Source organism: Toxotes jaculatrix, chromosome 21 (assembly GCF_017976425.1).
Source record: "Toxotes jaculatrix isolate fToxJac2 chromosome 21, fToxJac2.pri, whole genome shotgun sequence".
NCBI classification, from domain to species: Eukaryota; Metazoa; Chordata; class Actinopteri; family Toxotidae; genus Toxotes; species Toxotes jaculatrix.
Window position 1 is genome coordinate 14,435,417 of NC_054414.1, and position 18,317 is coordinate 14,453,733.

An 18,317-nucleotide genomic window follows, 5' to 3' on the forward strand; every position below is an offset into this window, starting at 1 on the left:
ACAAGCCCAGCTCTTGAAAACTTGAGACCTGAATGTTTTTGTTTTTTTCGAGTGAGAAATTGAATTTGAGAAATCGCCATTGTGAAAGGTGAGATTTAAAAAGGGCAAAGAGATTGTTGGGGCCACTGAGGGAGAAGAGGGAGGCAGGGGAAAATTGAAGAAAAAGAAGGACTATAACAAAAGAAAGGCATAATTGTGACAAGCTTTGGCTGTCTTACGGAGCCAGCGGCGGCATGGTTCCTGCTCTCAGCACACAGTAGAGGCATTGTCCATCTTTCACATCCTAACAAAGAGCTGGGGTCCTCCACAGTCCACCCCCCCTCACCAGGGATGGGTATTGCACTAATGCTGCCCACACAAGCTCGGCAGCTTTCTTTTTACCGTCCCTCCGAGGACGTTGACAAGTTCTTTGTGCTCTTGGAAATGGTATTTCTTTTTCTCCAGTGTTATTTTAGGTTAAAAAGAAGAGATAAGCATCAGTCTCACAGCTTGCAAAAACAGCAAAAATACTGACATTTGCTTTGACTGATACAACTCTCAATATTTGCAGGGGCAGATGTGAAAGGTGTTCCTCTGCCTCACTCAGTATGTGCTTTCTTAAAAAAAAAAAAGAATGAATGACAAGAGCCCTAGTGATTGTTGTCTGTCCATTTCTTGAGTTCATTATAGCAGACAATGATGTTCACTCAGACATTGACCACGTCCTTCCTCTATCATTCACCTTCTCTTCCACTAGCACAAGACCGCCAAAAAAAATCATGTAGAAGTGAAGTGGAAAGCCACTGCAAATGCAGCCCCATTTATGTTCTGTCACCAGAAATCCCAGCCTAACACGGCGAATGCATGTTTCAGAGAGCCATGCTTCTGTGATGGTGCGTTTCCCTCCTCTATCCCTGGCTTTACTGCTCTTGTCTCTGTATTAAATCGATACAAAAGAGGAGAAAAACTGGGTTGCTGGGGAGTCTGCGTGTCTGCAGAAATGCAACTTAAATTCCAGAGATTACATTTAACCGGGGAAATGTCAAGGTGGATAACATTACCGGTTATCTATCTGGAGTTCAGGGCCAGACTTGGCAACCAATGAATTCACTATTAATGGATGGACAAGAAGACAGGCGGTAAAAAAAAGGATATCCACTGTAGGGCCAGTGTTTTTTTTCCTCAGCTCTTGGAATGTGTTCACATTCGGTGTACCAGCTTGAAACTGAGCTTTGTGAGACACAATAGTAAGTTTGTTCTTAAATCCACGCTATTGAGATTTCCTGCACATTTACCATGATATTCATGAGAATAAAGCACAATTAAATTGTTACACCATGTTGTGCAGTTGCCTATGTATGTACGCTGTATGATTTTAAAGATAGCAATTAACATTTTTTTTATTGTGTGAGTGAATCTGCAAGTAAATGAGGAGAGGTGTTCGCAGCTGCTGGGGAAAAATAAGCCTTTACAAAACAGATTTTGTGGGAATTAGTCCCTAAATCCTAATTAGCAGTGTTTCTGCATGGTGTTGACACAAAAACACAGGACTTTGTTTCATTAATTATTAGAAGTATTGTAATGTGTGACATTTTCCACCATAAGAGATGTTGTAGCTTTTAATCTAATACACTTTGATACACATTGAAATGTATGGTCCTGAATGAACTTTAACAAAAAAAAAAAAAAAAAAAGAAAAAAAGTTTTGGCTGGATAGTTTCTGGCAGCAGATTTATATGCAAATTCAACCGTAGTCCATTTGGGACAACAACAAGATTTTTGTGGAAGGTGTTATGGTCATTGGTCTTCCTTTGATGGTACTTTCTTTTCTACCTCAGGCTCTGACTCTTCCACTAAATCACTGGTGTCAGGCTGGGAGAGGTGTGTAACTGTTTTTTCGTTGTCAACAGTCCTGCTTCAATACAAAGCATTAAAGTAGAAGTTACCGTCCATAATATAACATCCATGGAATGACATATAAAAACACGTCTGAAAACAAACATTATCATTCTTACCACCCTTGTGGACTATGAGCTGCTTTTTTGTGGACAACCATTAAATATAATGGAAGTTTTAATTAAATATGAAAATAAAAGATGAGTTGGAGGTAAGCAACACCACAAAGTGAGTCTGTTATTGAATCAGGATACTTTATAGTGTATCATGTACTGTGCTCATATGCATCTCGTCATTCATTTTTAAAGTTTGTTTGTAGTGTGTAGGCTGAATGAATCTTGCATCTGTCTCATACTGTAAATCAGAAGCTGCTATAATGGTTACCTGTGGTTGAATATAACTTGCTTGTTGACTTTGAACAATGGTTAAACTGTTCTGCCTGGATCTTTGTTTGAGGAGTCCTGTTATCCTACATAAGTCAGTGGGAAAATAGTTTTCCATGGCTGTGGTACAGACTGCAATCGACTAGCGTCAAGCTGTCACCCACTGGGTAAGAATGCATGTCTGAGCCGAAGCTGCCTCTGTGATTGGCTGTTCTCTGCTGGAAAGGAAGTATTGAGATAAGCTAATGATTCCCTCTAAAAAAGGTACAAACAGAGTGGAGATGGGTGGGTGATACAACGCCATGTCAGCAGTTGGCAGTCGTCACTATCACTAATTGCAACATCTGTCACGGTGGAGGGGAGAAACAGCTGTTCCAGGTACAGCAATCCAAATGCCAAACCTGATTTTATCACAGTCTGTCAGATTACAGCCAGGCTCCATACCAGCAGCCCACCTGCTTTCCTAAACTCACTGTCAGAGACTAGATTTTAAATCCTAACTGCACACATTTGTATTTGAAATCTCTGTCCATCTTTTGATGTCAACCTGTGCTCCAATTTTGTGTTGGGGCTTCCCACAAATCGGATCACATTTGCATCTGCAAACAAGCTGTCTGAGCAAGTATTACCTGGCTTTGACTGATGTGCGCTTTGACCATCAGTTATCTCAAAACAGTAAAGGCTACAAAGCCAATCTGAGGTTGCTGGAGAGCGCCAGCACATTTCATTCCACCCTCTGTCACATAAAATTTTCCATCTGACACCATGCAATGACAGGCAGAGAGAGAGCGAGCTCCAGCTTCTGTCACCAAGCCACACCAGGGGCATACTAATATCAGCTCAGTCCAGCTGCTCTCCACGCTTGGATGGATAAGCTTGATTATGAAACATTACAGAGCCTCCCTGTCTGCCGAGACAAACCACTGAACTGTGTGTCAGAAAGGTGACTGGCCACAATACGGGGAGGTGACTGGCCAGTTTGAAACAGTGTAGGATTCGGTCTCTTAGACGTCTGATTGCATATTACGCTGCCGAGTTCTGAAAATTGGCAGAGGTGCCTTTAGAGTGAAATTTCGCCTTGGTTTATTTGGGCAAATTTGACTGCCAGACTGCTCACCACAAAACAGACATCAGCCGTAGCCAGTGTATGTGGAGTAGAGCATTCGTGTAGTGAGAAGGGGCTATCTGTGTTGGTTCTTTTTCTTATTTCCCTCCAGACCCCTGTCCAGAGTAAAACAGCCTCAGGATAACAAACTTTTTCTACTGAAATTGAAACATTTTCAGTTGGCATTGCCATCTTCCAACGTTTGTTTCCATCTTTCCACCAACTTTGCAAGCCGCCCCTTGCATATCAAGTCCTCATGCCCATTGCTGTAAACAAGATAGGTCATTTGTCAGTGTCCTCTAAATCAACCAGTTTGATGTACACTTTCTAAAAAAAATTATATTTAAGTTAGTTGTAAGTGGTTAAGGTCTGTTTAGGTTCACAGAACAAAAACTGCTTGGGTAAGATTAGGAAAAGATCAGGGGCGTAAAATAAACCAGCATTGGTAGGTGACAGGATGCAAACCGTGGTCTCCCATGTAGAAGTCACACGCTTTGCTGACCCAAACATAGTCAACAAGCTAAAAGAGGCTAAAAACCTCTCCTTAGTGGAACTGCAGAGTCCTTTGACATTATACATCGACATTCAATCAATTTTTAATATAGAAACTATTGATTCATGGAGCTGTAAGTGAACAAACAGCCAGTGCTGTCATTCTTCCGGAGGGGGGGGGGATCATTTCTGGCTGTGTCTCCTTCAGGAGCACTACTCAAAACAAACAGGCACAGATCTGTCTTTGTACTGTCAAGGTTTTATGTTTTCGGAGTGACATTTTCATTGAGTCTTACATAAGGCCAGCGCACATGGAAAGAACCAATCCGAGTCAGTACCTCGGCGTGACATCACCCATTGAATAAGTAGAACCTACTGTTTGTTTTCCTCTGGTCAGCGGGTCAAAGTGTTGCCAGGCAAACCTTTCACGACTCTCATAATGAGCACCAGGCAGCCCGATCATAAATACACAGAATTTATGGATTTCATAAAGTGGTGCGCGAAAATGTCAAGGGTGTGCTTGTTTGGTGTTTCGCTGGTAAGCAAGCGGGCATTGTGAGGAGCCTGCTGAAAGGAGGGGTTATTGCAATGTCAACACTTTTAGGAAGATGGATGTATACTTTGAAAATAGACCGAAGTAGACCTAATCACCCCATTAAATTGCAGTTAACAAAAAGGTCAGTGATTTCAAGCTAGACATGTTCTAACCAGTTCCAGTGGAGGAGCATTAAGGGAGTCTTGGAGAGAAAGGCTAAGTTTGATTAAGGGGTGAACTTTTTTTTTTTAAAGTCTGCAAGTAACAGTATCTATATTACACTATATTTCAGCTTTGGTTAGGATCGGCTTCACATTTAAATAAAGTGATTTGAATGCTTTTGAAATATTTTTTATGTGACCTAGACACCTAAAAAGATTTTATTCTTTTATTAATTTAGTTCAGTTATAATTTCACTCCCAGTCATCCTTTGAGTAAATCAGTGCTTATTCTGGGACACTGTGAATTCCACCACAGAGGATAATTTCTAATGAAACTAGAAATTATAATGAAATTTTTATGAACCCAGAAGAGTCAGCATACTGCATAGTGGGTAATCCCTCCCCAGGCTCCTGAAAGGACAGGGGTATATTGTGTTGCCATCCTGTAGCATCACCAGGTCTAGTGCTGGGCTGTCAGAACCGGTGTGCTGATAGCCCCCAGGTATGGAACTGTGGTATGGAGAAGTAGTAGGTGAAGGGGCCGCTTTAAATTTTCCTTTATAAATGGAGAGCCAGTGTGCTGCTAACATACCATGAGGTCTGACTGTGCAGCATCAGCAGGATTGTGGAGGACACTTAAGGATCAAAGGTCCGCAGAATGTCTTTGAATTTTTGGAGGTGCATGAGCCAGAACTGAAAGTTGGAAGAAGCTGTAATGACAGAATTTTGTGACTGACTGTGTGATTGTATTCATCGGTGTCCCACTGTGTGGGATTTGATTTTTAACACAGGAAAGGAGCAGAGAATAAAAAAGAAAATATGTGAATGTGCTCAGCTATGGCAAATGTGGCAACTTCCTCTGTGGCAACAGTCTTCAAATGGAGTCCCACACATTCACTCACATGTATGAGGAATGTCACACGTTTTGTCGTGTTATGACAAACTGCGGAGGAGACTCGGCTGTCATTTGCATGTCAGCCGCTCCTGCGATCATTTGTCAGAGTGTGTGTTCCTTCCTACCTACCATGTGTCAGGATGGATTGCTTTAAAAAAAAATGGCTTACAGTCTTTAATTAAAGCATCACTCTGGATGTGCTTCTGTCTGCTGCAGATGTCTCTGCTCATTTTACGCCCCACACAGCTAGAAAACTCTGAGAAGTCTCCTGGTACCAACATCACAGCAGCGTTGCACCCACATTTGATAGATGTAGAATATCATCAATAATTTGAAATTCAATTGGTGCAGGCATACATGCAGAAAATAGTCCACTCCTGTTAGAAATTATGATGCCGTAGAATAGAAGAATAACGCATAAACAACTGACTATACAGTCGACCTCATGATTGAAATCCATCGAAAAGGCTGTGATTGTGGAAACAGACGACCAACCAGCCTCAGCTTATTTACCGTCTGACCAAAACTCCAGACAGTCCACAGTCATTATTTCCACTGCGCTTAAATAACTGGGTTTATAAAATGAAATTTGACATCCCTCATTAGTAATTAATTAGCTCAGACACTGAGCAGGAACAACATTGCTGATTCAGTTCACCTCACCCTCATGATGAGAGGAGAACCCTTTCGCCCTTCGGCCAAGGGCAGACTCTTTTACACAGTGTTGCACCATGCTGGCATTAACAGCACCAGCGCTGTGCATTATTGGACCACTTTAATGTACCTTTGATGGCTTCCATTGTGAAAGACGTTGACAGAAACTGCTGAAGTTAAAAAAGTGACATTTCATGTTTGCCAAGCTCTGCTGTTCACAGAGAAGTAGTGCTGCATCAGACAGAGAGTGCCACCGAGAAGCTTAGCGCCGTGATTTATCCTTTATGACACTGAGAGCTTCTGTGGCAGCTTGCCCAACCCAGGTGTGATACTTTGGGTTGCCAGTCTTCCTGGGAAGACTTGCTTCCTTACACACAGACACATTTTTATTTTGATTCACCACTTCTGAATTTGAGATTCACACAGCCCGGTACATCCCATCCCACTGTTGAAGGAATAAGCACCGTATGTAGAGGGCCACTTCATCCTTCACCTCTGCCCAACTCCCTTTTCTTCTTCTCCTTCCCCTAGGTGTCATCCTGTTTCTCCTTTGTTTCATAAACTGTGTCTGAATCCTCTCCTAGGATGTGCAGAATGACCGCTCCGTGTTTTTAAGCCTGCAACTTGAATTCCTGTGGGCACCATTATGGTCCCATTTCCCCCCGGTCATTTTTTTTCCTACAGTACTGGAAGCTGAGATCCACATCTCTCCCCCTTGCCCTCCTCCTCCTTCCTGCTGCCTCCTCCTCTTCCCTAGCCTCAGCCATGAACTCTGTAAACACTGAGGCTTTGTCTGCAGCTGTTGTGGTGAGTCTGTAGCGCAAAGCCAAGTCCATACGGAGCATCAGTTTGTCTATGGCTTCTACTGAGTTAGCCGACTGCTACTTTGGTTGACCTGAAGAGAGAAGAGGGCGACGAAAAGGCGAAGCCACGGTGACTGGTGCTGTCTGCGGCTTATGTATTTACCAAACACCCGAAGGCGTATTTTATGGTGGCATGTGTTCATTTTACTGAGGTCTTAGTGTCGTGGCTGCCACATGTCAGCCTTGTACCTCCCACTGGAAGAGTAACTTCACTGGAAACTGACTGAAACCAGTCACATTTCATCTCCAATCACTTTAGGTTGAACAACCTGTGGCTGATATAAACTGATAAAAACATCAAATTTAAAGTTGGGATTAGCCATTTAGTTTTCACCTTTTTTTCCTGAGGAAGACATGAAAGTTTGTACCAGGTTTTGTGCCAATTCATTCATGTTGAGATCTTTCAACCAACCAGCTATCACTTCACCCAGCATGTTTCAGATTACTGTAACTCACCCTGGATATGTACGCAGTCAAGGTATCATGAAGATTTTGAGGTGCTGTCATTCAGTGATTACAAGCATCTCTCTCATTATAGTTAGTTATCTTTCATTTTCTTTATATATTTTCTGAAATGCTGTTGGTGCTGGCTCATATGAATTTGAATGAATCACACTTTGACAACAGACTCTCACCACCCAGGGTCTTGGTTTCAGCTGTCGCTTACCTCTGCTGTGAACCTTTCTTCATTCATTACACTGAGGCAAAGCTCTACCAGTGGTAGTCCATTGACTCTAATTATGCCTTTCCAGTCAAAAACACGGACAGCTATGTTCCCAGCTGCGGGTAATACAATTAAACAAATTTGTAATCGAGTTTATGTTCTAATGGAAAGTGAAGAGAGGATGTGTCCAGACGCATGAACAACAGATAGATGAGTCATCCTCCTCTTGCATATAGTAGAGATACAGCCAGACATTTTACATTCAGTACCACAACGGCCAGAGAGGCACTCAGAAATGTAATGCGTCGCATACTCTTCACTGTGATTTATACAATACCCTGCATGATCACTGCGGTGTGATGACACTCAGTTTCATATTGGTTGTTATGTAAAAGGTTTTATCAGAAACCCTGAAGTTTGGCAGTTTGATAAGTGGCTTGATTTAAGAAAATCTGCAACAGGTAAAACTGCAGTAGAATTTGCATCTGAAATCTCAGCTCCATGGCAGATTTTTGCACCATCGAAATACAAAAAAAAAAAAAAAAAAAATTGTAAATGGCAACAAAATTATACCAGAATCTTATTGATACTGATTTGTGTTTTGTTGCATTGGTATTATAAATACATTGTTGTAACTTAGGGGGATTTAATTTTTTTTTTAATGATTTGTTGGTCATGTGATCCTTTTTTTGCTATGTGGCACCTATGATGTGTCATTTGCATGGGAAAACGTGTATGTCATGTAGATATCGTGAAGATCTGGTGTGTTGTGAGACTTTACCTCTGTGACCGTGTCGTTTTTGTCTTTTTAAAGATTCACAAGGACTGCAGACATGTCTACAACCCAGAAATAAATCAGGCAGGAGTGTGACAACTAAAACGATTGGTCTGAGAGTCATACTTGCCAAGTGTGCCTCAGGTCTGCAGGGAGGAACGCGTCCTTCTGAGGACCTTGCTGCACTTGATCAATATATATATATCCCCTCTGGTGTGAACTGAAAGAGGCACTTGGAGGAAGGGAGAAATGGTCAGTGCGCATTGCTCTTTAAGGATTATATGTGGTTTGCCCTTTAAGATGCACATGTATTTTATCAGTGCACTCAGATGTCATAAACTTAATGCAAAAGGCCCGTTAATATGAGCACTGGCAGGCGAGCCCGACGTTTTTTTCTGATTTATCTGTGGTGGTACAGGAAAAAATTAATAGCTTATCCTACTCCAGCACTGCATCAGTCATAATTCTCGAGCTGGCACCTTATTCTCCACACATTTAATGGATACAGAGCTTTATAATTTATCCTCTTCTTAACTGCAACTTTACCTGAATTAAATTTCAGGCACAGTACTTTGATTACATCCTTGCTAAGTACCACAATCTGATTTCTCTATTATGTAAGGAATGAATACAAATGGGCTGGCTGAGAGAGAGACAAAGGGGCAGAAAGAGAGAGGGGACACAGGGAGAGATAGCAAATTTAAAAAAAAAGGGAGACTGAGAGGCAGAAAAAAGAGGAGACACAAAGACAAGGCGAGGAACAAAGAGCTGAAAGAGTGGAACGAGAGCAGCTATCCAGCCTGGATGAGCCCCTCTTGACCTTCTGGGTCTGAGGAATTGTGGTGGAATACACACCAGTCTTTGAAGCCAGCCTTGCACCACATGCTCGAATAGACCAGGCTGACTGTTGGCACCGGGTGTGTGGCGGGGAAAATCAAGGAGCTTCACAGGAGCGTCTTTAGGTTTGGCTGAGGCTGTCAAAGCCCTGCTGGAGCCTGGACCTCAGTGTTCCCAGATCCTCACAGAGCCTGTGGCCTGTCACTCCCCTGCCAAAACTGCAGCTCATTTGTGGAATACGGTACGCCTTCCCACCGAGGCTGAGTGGGATGCAGGTCTCCTCAGAGTGTAGGATCAAAGTCTGCGCAGGACACAAGCACATTGCTCTGTGTCACCCAGTGATAACCCTCATTTCTCCTGCCAGGCTGGATTCCACTCATATTTCACAAGCAAACTCTGGGCCTCGCTCATCTCTCTGCTTTGCTTCATATGAAATAATGACCTGTCCTACAGTGTGGGCTGTGTGCATTTTCGCCCTGAACGACAAGCCCTGTTTTGACAACGCGAATGATAAAACAAAAAAACGATCATAAAACTGTGACGTTAGAGCTTGTAACCAGTGGTGGAAAGAATATTTATTTATATTCATGTTATGTTTCTTTATACTTCTAGTTTTCTAAGGAAAAATCATACATTTTTGTTCCACTACATTTATTTCACCATAGTTACAGGTTACATTAAACCCACAATAACTGATTTTTTTGGCCATTTGGGGCGAGAGGAAACGAGTTCTGAGCACATAACTGACCTTTAAAGTCAATACGGCAAACTTGTTAGTGCGCGATTGTATCCACCATCTCTGGAGCAAAGCTATCATTCATTTGGAGTTTCTGGCCACCTGGTGTTCAAGTCCAATTTTCACTCTATTAAGGCTTCATTTTTTGTCTCTACCAGCTACTGGGGGAAATATCTGACTCTTTAGCTACTAAATGCTCCACTATGTTTACCAGCTAAATCTATCTTAGAGCAGGTAGTGTAGACCTGCTGCAGCCAGAAATTACCTTATGAGAGTAGTTAAGTTGTGGGCCGGACAGCTAAACAATGAGCTGAAACTCACTATAAAGCACTTTAAAGCAGAGTGAAGCTGCAGATTCAGGTGATAATTGTCTGTAGGTTCATTACAAGCGACCACTTTCACATTCACATTGTTTTCTCATTGTCATTTATATCTATTGTAGCTGCTTTAAAGATTAGCATAGAAAACATGCAAAAACAAACAAAAAAAATTATCATCCAAGCCTTTCCTGGATAAATAATAGTGCCAAAAATGCACTCAGTACAAAGAGACGTTGGCCAGGAGTACACCATTAGAAGTGCAAAGCACTAAACTACTTAGAGTGGATTTTATTGATCCCGCGTGCAATATGTCTTCTTGTACACTGGTTTCAAAATGAAACTTGCTGTCTGATGCTTGACTTTTTCAAAACAAATTTCCTGGTTTTAAATAAGCAGAGTGAGAAAATGGGAGACCATGTGGTTTGTTAATTACTGCTAACTAATGAGAACTTGTCAGGCTCTGTGGATCTCACAGTTTGAGTTTGTTACACCACAATGATTCAATGAGGGTTTTGCCAGCAAGTCCTAATTTCAACTTTCTAAATATATCATTTGTTTTTTTTAATTTATCTTATTCTTTTTCTTAATTCAGTTTACATGTAAGTCAAATGTTCCACATACTCTCATACGTGTATCATTGGTAACATTTGAACTGATACCCTGTTTGAGACTTGCAGTATTAATTCTGCTACTGCTTCTGTTTATAATGTTGTCGTCTGAGAAATGACAGATGGATACAGTCTGTGGTTGTTGCCGCAAGATCCAGTCTGTCTCTTGGGTATGACAAGAGTGAAATATGTCAAACCTCTGTCAGTGTCCCAGTGCACTGCTGGTCTGCAGGATTGTGACACAGACTGAAAGCTGGATCGTCCAGGTTGTGGCTCGTAACATGTTATTTGCCTTGACTTGGTACCAAGATTTGTCCCTGGGTCTTGAAACGTATCTTCAGTGCAGCTTTAGTATCTCATCCCTGCATTTCTTCCTGTTACTTTAAGCTTTGCAATTAACATCTGCTCAGTAAGCGAGTGTATACTCTACTTCATTTCACTACCCCAAATCCTTCGCTTCAGTTCAGTGAGGCCACAGCACCATCTAGTGTTAGATCTGTGTCACAATGTGACACTGCGCCTTCACAGGCTCCTTAAAGGCTCCTTTTACATTGGACTGACTTCAGATTTGAATCAGCACCTACCTGAATTTCAAGTATTAATTTATACAAACAGTAGGACAATAGTTGAGTCTGCACTAATTTATTTGAGGAACAATGGGTTTGGTAACAACTTAAAGGTGATTTAGGCTTTACATTGTTTTACAACAGTTAAAACATTCACCTGAAAGTTCAAACATAGTACAGATACTGTAAATACTTCACCGTAACCAGCTAGCAGCACGAGTCCTCCCAACACACATTATCCTTAACACACAGCAAATTCCTTGTGTAAATAAATATATCCAATTACATAACAGAGTAAAATGTTATCTGTTCTGTTTCAGCATTTAAGTTCTTCAAGGATTACAATTTCCAGGAAGTATTTCTTCCACAGCAGCAGTCGTAACATATCTTAAATTAAAATGAAAAGGCTTCATACGTTCTGTAGTCTTATTTGTACTGAAAATGAAAATGGCTTGAACTTTTAGCATCGTCAGTTTTAGTGCAATTACGAAGTTTTCACAGAATCTTTCTATACCTCGAAACTGAAACCTCCAAATACATTAAGGCCTTTTAAAGATGTGTGTGTGTGTGTGTGTGTGTGAACCCCTGCTCTTGAGATTAAAAGTACTATGCAATAATAATATAACTGACCTTTTACATAAGATGCACAAGGTTTATGTTAGCAGGCAGCAGTAGCTAATCCATTTGAAAAAAACTATCATCTATGCTACTCTAGTAAACTAAAGTATGACAGAAAAGTCCCACACAAAAGTGCGTGCCTCAGCTGAGGAAACAGAACAAAATCTTTGTAACTTCAACCTTACTTCACTGGTAAACCCACTTATCCTTTTTGAAAATTAAAAGGCTTCATTAAAAACACAAATCTTATTATTTACATCACTCGTTGCCAGCAAAAAATCTGAAAGAAGCATTTTGAAATCCATCTATTTATATGAATTCAGTGTAAAAACATATGCAGAACAATTAAAATAACCACTGATGTTGTCCGGCTGTGTTGCAGTCTTTCCTGAGGCAGTCTAAAAAGAACCCTTTTCTTTACAGCAGTTTTCAAGGTTTCAAATGTGTCCTCATAGATGCACACTCTATACACAGTCTCTGCATACTGTATTTCTACAGTAACGTCCCCTAACTTTGAAAAAAACAAAAGAAACAAACAAACATGAAAATAAAAGCTACTAATTACTGTTTAGAATGAGTTGTTGATAGGCGTTAGCTTCACCTAATGTGGATTATCAGTTTGAAGGATGTTTGTGTGTTACTGAATAGTTGAACTGCTGTTGTTTAGAAGGACATGATGGTTCTCTGGATGATGTCGACACATTCCTGCAGCTCGTGCTCTTTAATGATGAGGGGAGGGGCCAGGCGGATGATGTCGCCGTGGGTGGGCTTTGCCAGCAGTCCGTTGTCACGGAGACGTAGGCACACCTTCCAAGCATCGTAGTCTGGTGGGAGGGAGAGAGGGAGGGAGGGAGTTGTTTTAATATAAGTCTTGATTAATTGACTGCAAGATGCAATTAATCTGAACCAGTTTGCAACCCGTGCAGTCTACTAGCTGACATTTTTACCTTAGTTATCCAAATCGTGCTTTTTCTGTTTTAGAAAGTTAGTTTTACATTACTGTACCTTTGGTCTCCTTGATGACGACCGCATTGAGGAGGCCTTTTCCTCTGACTGTTGTCACAATGTCTTTGGGCAGTTTGCTCAGCTCAGCGCGCAGCAGCTCTCCCATCCTCTGAGCGTTCTCTGCCAGCTTCTCCTCCTCGAGCACCTGCAAATAAACAGTTATATCTTCTGATATAATATTGTCTTTGAAGGAGTATAATCCTTTTAAAATTATTTTATGGTATGCTGCTTATTACACCTAGTATTCTCTCCATTTGATCAGTTTAAAACACAAATTAAGAACAAGTACTGAGCTGTGAAATGGTAGATAAACAAGAGAAAGATCAATGAAAGGCACTTGGACACTGACCTGAAGTGCAGCGATAGCAACCTGACAGGCCACAGGGTTACCTCCATATGTGGACCCATGTTCCCCGGGCTTGATGGTCAGCATTATCTCGTCATCACACAGCACAGCAGATACCTGAGACACAGATTACAGTTAACACAAAAGTAAGTTACATCACTACTGTGATCTGTTGTCCTGTCCAACAAAACTGGACTCCAAAAGTTCACAAAGTTTGATTCTTTGACTACAGCAAAACAAATCTATAATGTGATATGAAGTGTGACTGAACAACTACAAAAATACTTACAGGGTAAACTCCTCCAGAAAGAGCTTTGCCCAGAATCACCATATCTGGTCGGACTTCCTCGTGGTCCACAGCCAGCCGCCGGCCAGTTCGTGCCAAACCTGTCTGCACCTCATCAGCAATCCACAACACCTGGACAAAACACAGAGGATTTCAGTCACCATATCAAAACCTCTGAAACATACTGGTTTCACTTGTTGCAGCCTTAGGATTCATACATTTAAAATCAGTATAACTGATTTAGCCTGATTATTTCTTAAGACATTTAAATGTGAGTCTTCACATGTTCAGGGATTGTGCAACGCTGTACAAAGTGATACACTGATTTTGTACCATATTTGAGCATTGCTCTCTGTGAAAATACCCTGGCATAGTAAAGGTTGAAGACAATGTAATGTCTACCACATAAAAGACCTTAACAAATGACTGACAGTTAAGCTATACAGCTGCTCTGAGCTCTCATATTCTCCTTTATAAAAACTAGAGTTAATGACACACTAACATTAGCTGAACAGAATGGACCTGTCTGTCTGTTAAGGTGCAATTTAACTTTGCTTCTCTTCATTTCTACTAACTGACTAACCCTTTCTGTCCTTGAGAAGCGCAGGTCATTTCCAATTTTTTTCTACTCTTCATACCACATATGAAAAATTATATAAATGGATAAAAATATGATTTGCCCTTAATAAATTTGGCACGCTGAAGGAGACAGTCTGTAAGAGATGGCTGATGTGTGTTTGTGTGTAATGCTGTTTTTTGCAATGAGACACTATGATATGTACTATTTAAGCCAAACAAAGCCGTAGGAGTCCTTCACAAGGAATGATTTGAGTCTAAGGAATCACTTGTGACATTTTATTCTTGTCAGTGTGTTGTTCAAAACATGCAACGATATTTGATATCCTTAGACGAATATCCGAAACTGAGGCTCAAAGGACAGGTGATGTCAAATTTGCGATGGTGATATTGGGCTATATAAATAAAACGGGCTTGACTTACATTGTATTTGGTGCAAAGTTCTCTGACTTTGGTAAGGTAGCCATGGTCAGGCACCACCACCCCAGCCTCACCCTGAATGGGCTCCACCATGAAAGCTGCCACATTTGGGTCTTGAAGGGCTTTCTGTGAGAGAGAGAAAAAAAAATGCAGGAAAGCAAAGACTAGTCAGACATTTTTATCTGTGTCCAAGATAACCCTGAAGCTACTTCAGTCAATCATTAGGTTCTTATGTTTACACAGAAAAGCAGCAGTTGCTAAGATAACCCTATCAGTGGTGACATGAAACTTCAGTCAGTCATTCAGTCCTTATGTTTACACAAACAATGAGGTTGTCAAGTCAGCTAGTTTTAGAGGATCTTATGAAATAAACACCCTTTTTTGAACTTAGGAGCATGATAATGTCAAAATAAGATCCATCTTCAACCACACGGCAGGATAAAGTGCAAACCTTTTCCTCCACTGAAAAAAAAAAATCAATTTTCAGAGCAGCAGCCTCCATCACAGCTTATGTATTTTTTGTTTGTCTTCCAGGTTGGTCTTGCCAGGAAATACAACCACCGTGAATGCAACGCAATTTAGCAGCAGACTTTGCAGATTACCAAGCACGTTGCCACAGACTGTAAGTATGATGAAACTGTTGCTGCCTCTAATTTTGGCATTTATAAGGCACTTTGATAGCTCGGGTGAAAATGGTTAAGAAACTTTTCCACACAGCTCAGTCATATCAGTCCACCATTCCAGCTCTGTACGACCCAAAAATCTAAAAACAAACATGGTCGAGATACTGTATGGACTGTGTGTGTTGACAACAGAATGAAAACCTGTACCTCCAGTGCAGGAATGTCGTTGTATGGGACAATCTCAAACCCTGGCATGTAGGGACCGAAGCCTTCATAACTGCTGGGGTCAGTGGAGCTGGAGATGGCTGCCATGGTGCGGCCCCAGAAGTTTCCCTCTAATCGACAACAGTGAATGAGATAGCATGTTTATCATTTTGTAAATTTGTCATTCTAAGATAAAAGTGAAGTATCTGGAGTTTGGCCCAATGGTCACCTTATCCTGGATCAGTTGGGAGAACTGCTTACCTGCAAAAATGATTTTGGCCTTGTTTTTGGGAACCCCCTTTACATTGTAAGCCCACTTGCGGGCAAGCTTGCAGGCAGTCTCACCACCTTCAACACCTAATTTATTATTACAAAAACAAACAAAAAAAAGTCAACAAATATATTCATGGCAACTTTTGAAGATGTTCCCCCCTACAACTGCTATCTCATGCTTTCCTTACCTGTATTCATGGGCAAAACTTTGTCATAGCCAAACATGGTTGTGATGTACTCCTCGTAGGCTCCCAGCACATTGTTGTAGAATGCTCTGGAGGTCAGGGTGAGTTTGGAGGCCTGGGCGTTGAGAGCAGCTATGATCTTAGGGTGGCAGTGCCCCTGGTTTACTGCACTGTAAGCACTCAGGAAGTCATAATACCGATTGCCCTCCACATCCCATACATAGATCCCTTAAGAAAAAAAAAACACAAGCTTTTGGAAAGTGTTGGTGATGATTCATAACACTCAGAGGAAAATGCGCAATGCGCATCTTTTAACCATGCATTACTAAGACCATTAATTTTAGTGGTCATGATACTCTGAACTCACCCTGCCCTCTCTCTAAGGCCACAGGCAGGGGATGGTAGTTGTGCGCTCCATGCTTGTCCTCACGGGCGTAGATCTCCTCTGAGGTGAGTGGGCGTTCAGCCCTTAGTTTGGAGGCGGCGGTGGAGGCGGGACGTGTCCCAGAGTGGACACTGCGTCGGAGAACAGGGGCAGCACGGCTCAGACTGCGGCTGAGCTGGAGAATCATTCCCTTCATGGTTATTTGCAGCTAGACAAAAGGAAAGATAATTCAGATGGCATCAATGCTGTATTTAGGATTTTTTTAAAAAAGCAGGGTTCCTTTGTTTTCAAAGGATGTTTTACAAAACTGTTATAAGTGGTTAATAGGTTTTCAAAACAGAGAATTTAATGAGAACCATAATGTGTGTAAGCTGTTAGCTTTATGGTGTCGTTTTAATTGTATGTCAAGTCTGGGTGCTTTATAATTGTCAAATACATCTGTCAATCTAGTCCTGAAATATTTTATCTTAAAAAAAAAAAAAAAACATTAAATACTGATGCAATTGCAATAATTATACTTTCCTGTCGTCGCTGGGTTAAACTTTAACAAAACCCGTTCCCATTATTGGCAGTGATACTGTTACCAACATACAAAAGCCTAACACAAAGAAGTGTGTCGCAGTAGTTTCACTGCAGCTAGAAATATCAGGCTTAATAAACTAATACACTGCTATGAGAGATTCCACAGAGCACATGGGGCTTTACAGGTCTGCTGAGCAACGCTTCTCTTTCACATTCAACACAAAGCAGGAGCAGACTTTTGCTTGGTGTGGGTTAACAAAAGATAATCCCACAGCAGCGTGGCAACTCAACTGTGATGTTCCAGACTTTTGTATCTGCTCACAATCAAAGTAGACTGAAAAACTTCACTATTTGCATCTAGACCTTTGCATCTGCTGCTTTTCTTTTTCTTTGTGTCTGAGAAGGTGGCTTTCATTATGTTGTGGCACTTTTTCACAAGGGCTTTCGGTATTTAAATGAAAACTTGTCTGGATGACTAAGGCTACTTTTTAATCAGCTGTTGCGAGAATCTGAATATGACGATACCCGGTTCTTGGCTAGGAACAATCAGTAACCCTGCTACGTGAACAAATACACACAGCAAACAGACAGCACCTGGACTGGATTACATCAAGGACAGTGGACACTCAGTCACCATTAAACTTGCTCTAGAGACATGATAGGTCGGTAGGGAGCTGCCTCCATACACACCCACCAACATTACAGCCAGGTGCTAAATAAAGACTAGCGCCTATTAGATGATAGAGTCTGTGAAAGCTGAGCAAGCTCTATCAAATCATGTTGTACATATATGTATATATAATAGTATATCATGACAAATAGCTTCGGCTTGTTCTCAATCACTGGGTTAAATATGACACTTGCCGGCTGGTTTCTTCTCGGTCAAAGGGTATGAAAGGTTTTTAAGACCGATGCTAACCACACACACACACACACACACATACACACACACAAGCGCTTCGCCTTCTTTAGATAGCACCAGCTAGCGAGCTAACACCAGCACATCTATCCTGTCACAAAATTATTACAGCAGGCGTTTGAAGCACGGGAGACGCGGAGGGATGCCAAACAGTACCGGAGAGACGTGAAGTGAAGTTAAAAGCCCGCTGGAAGCCCTCTTGAATGATGCCTGACCGGTCCGGTATATGCGAAGCCGTAGGTTTCCGGTGGGGATTATGAGACTGTTGCGTGGCTCGAGCGCACCGTGGCGGGTTCACGCGTGGCTGCGTCAGAGGACACGCCTCCGTATGTCGCAAGTTTTTCCGAGGATTGCGTGGACCGGTCTCAAAATCACACACCCCCCCCATCATCAGTGGTCAGTAATCACAGCCGTCAATAATTAAACGACCACCAGGTGTCAGCCATTCTTGATCGCGGGATAAAGAATGGCTGACACCGGGAATGA

At 41.6% G+C, this 18,317-nt stretch overlaps 1 protein-coding gene across 1 annotated transcript; it reads right to left on the bottom strand.

Annotated features, from left to right (window-relative positions):
- Positions 1-11,529: 11,529 nt before the first annotated feature.
- oat (ornithine aminotransferase) lies at positions 11,530-18,143 on the bottom strand. The gene is made up of 10 exons (XM_041067047.1): positions 17,988-18,143; positions 16,373-16,598; positions 16,009-16,233; positions 15,809-15,904; positions 15,551-15,678; positions 14,724-14,846; positions 13,728-13,856; positions 13,442-13,555; positions 13,093-13,237; positions 11,530-12,911 (listed from the first exon to the last, which is right to left on the bottom strand). Exons 2-10 carry the CDS (start codon positions 16,584-16,586, stop codon positions 12,751-12,753), a joined length of 1,335 nt encoding a protein of 444 aa, XP_040922981.1. The 5' UTR covers positions 16,587-16,598; positions 17,988-18,143; the 3' UTR covers positions 11,530-12,750.
- Between the last annotated feature and the right edge of the window lie 174 nt (positions 18,144-18,317).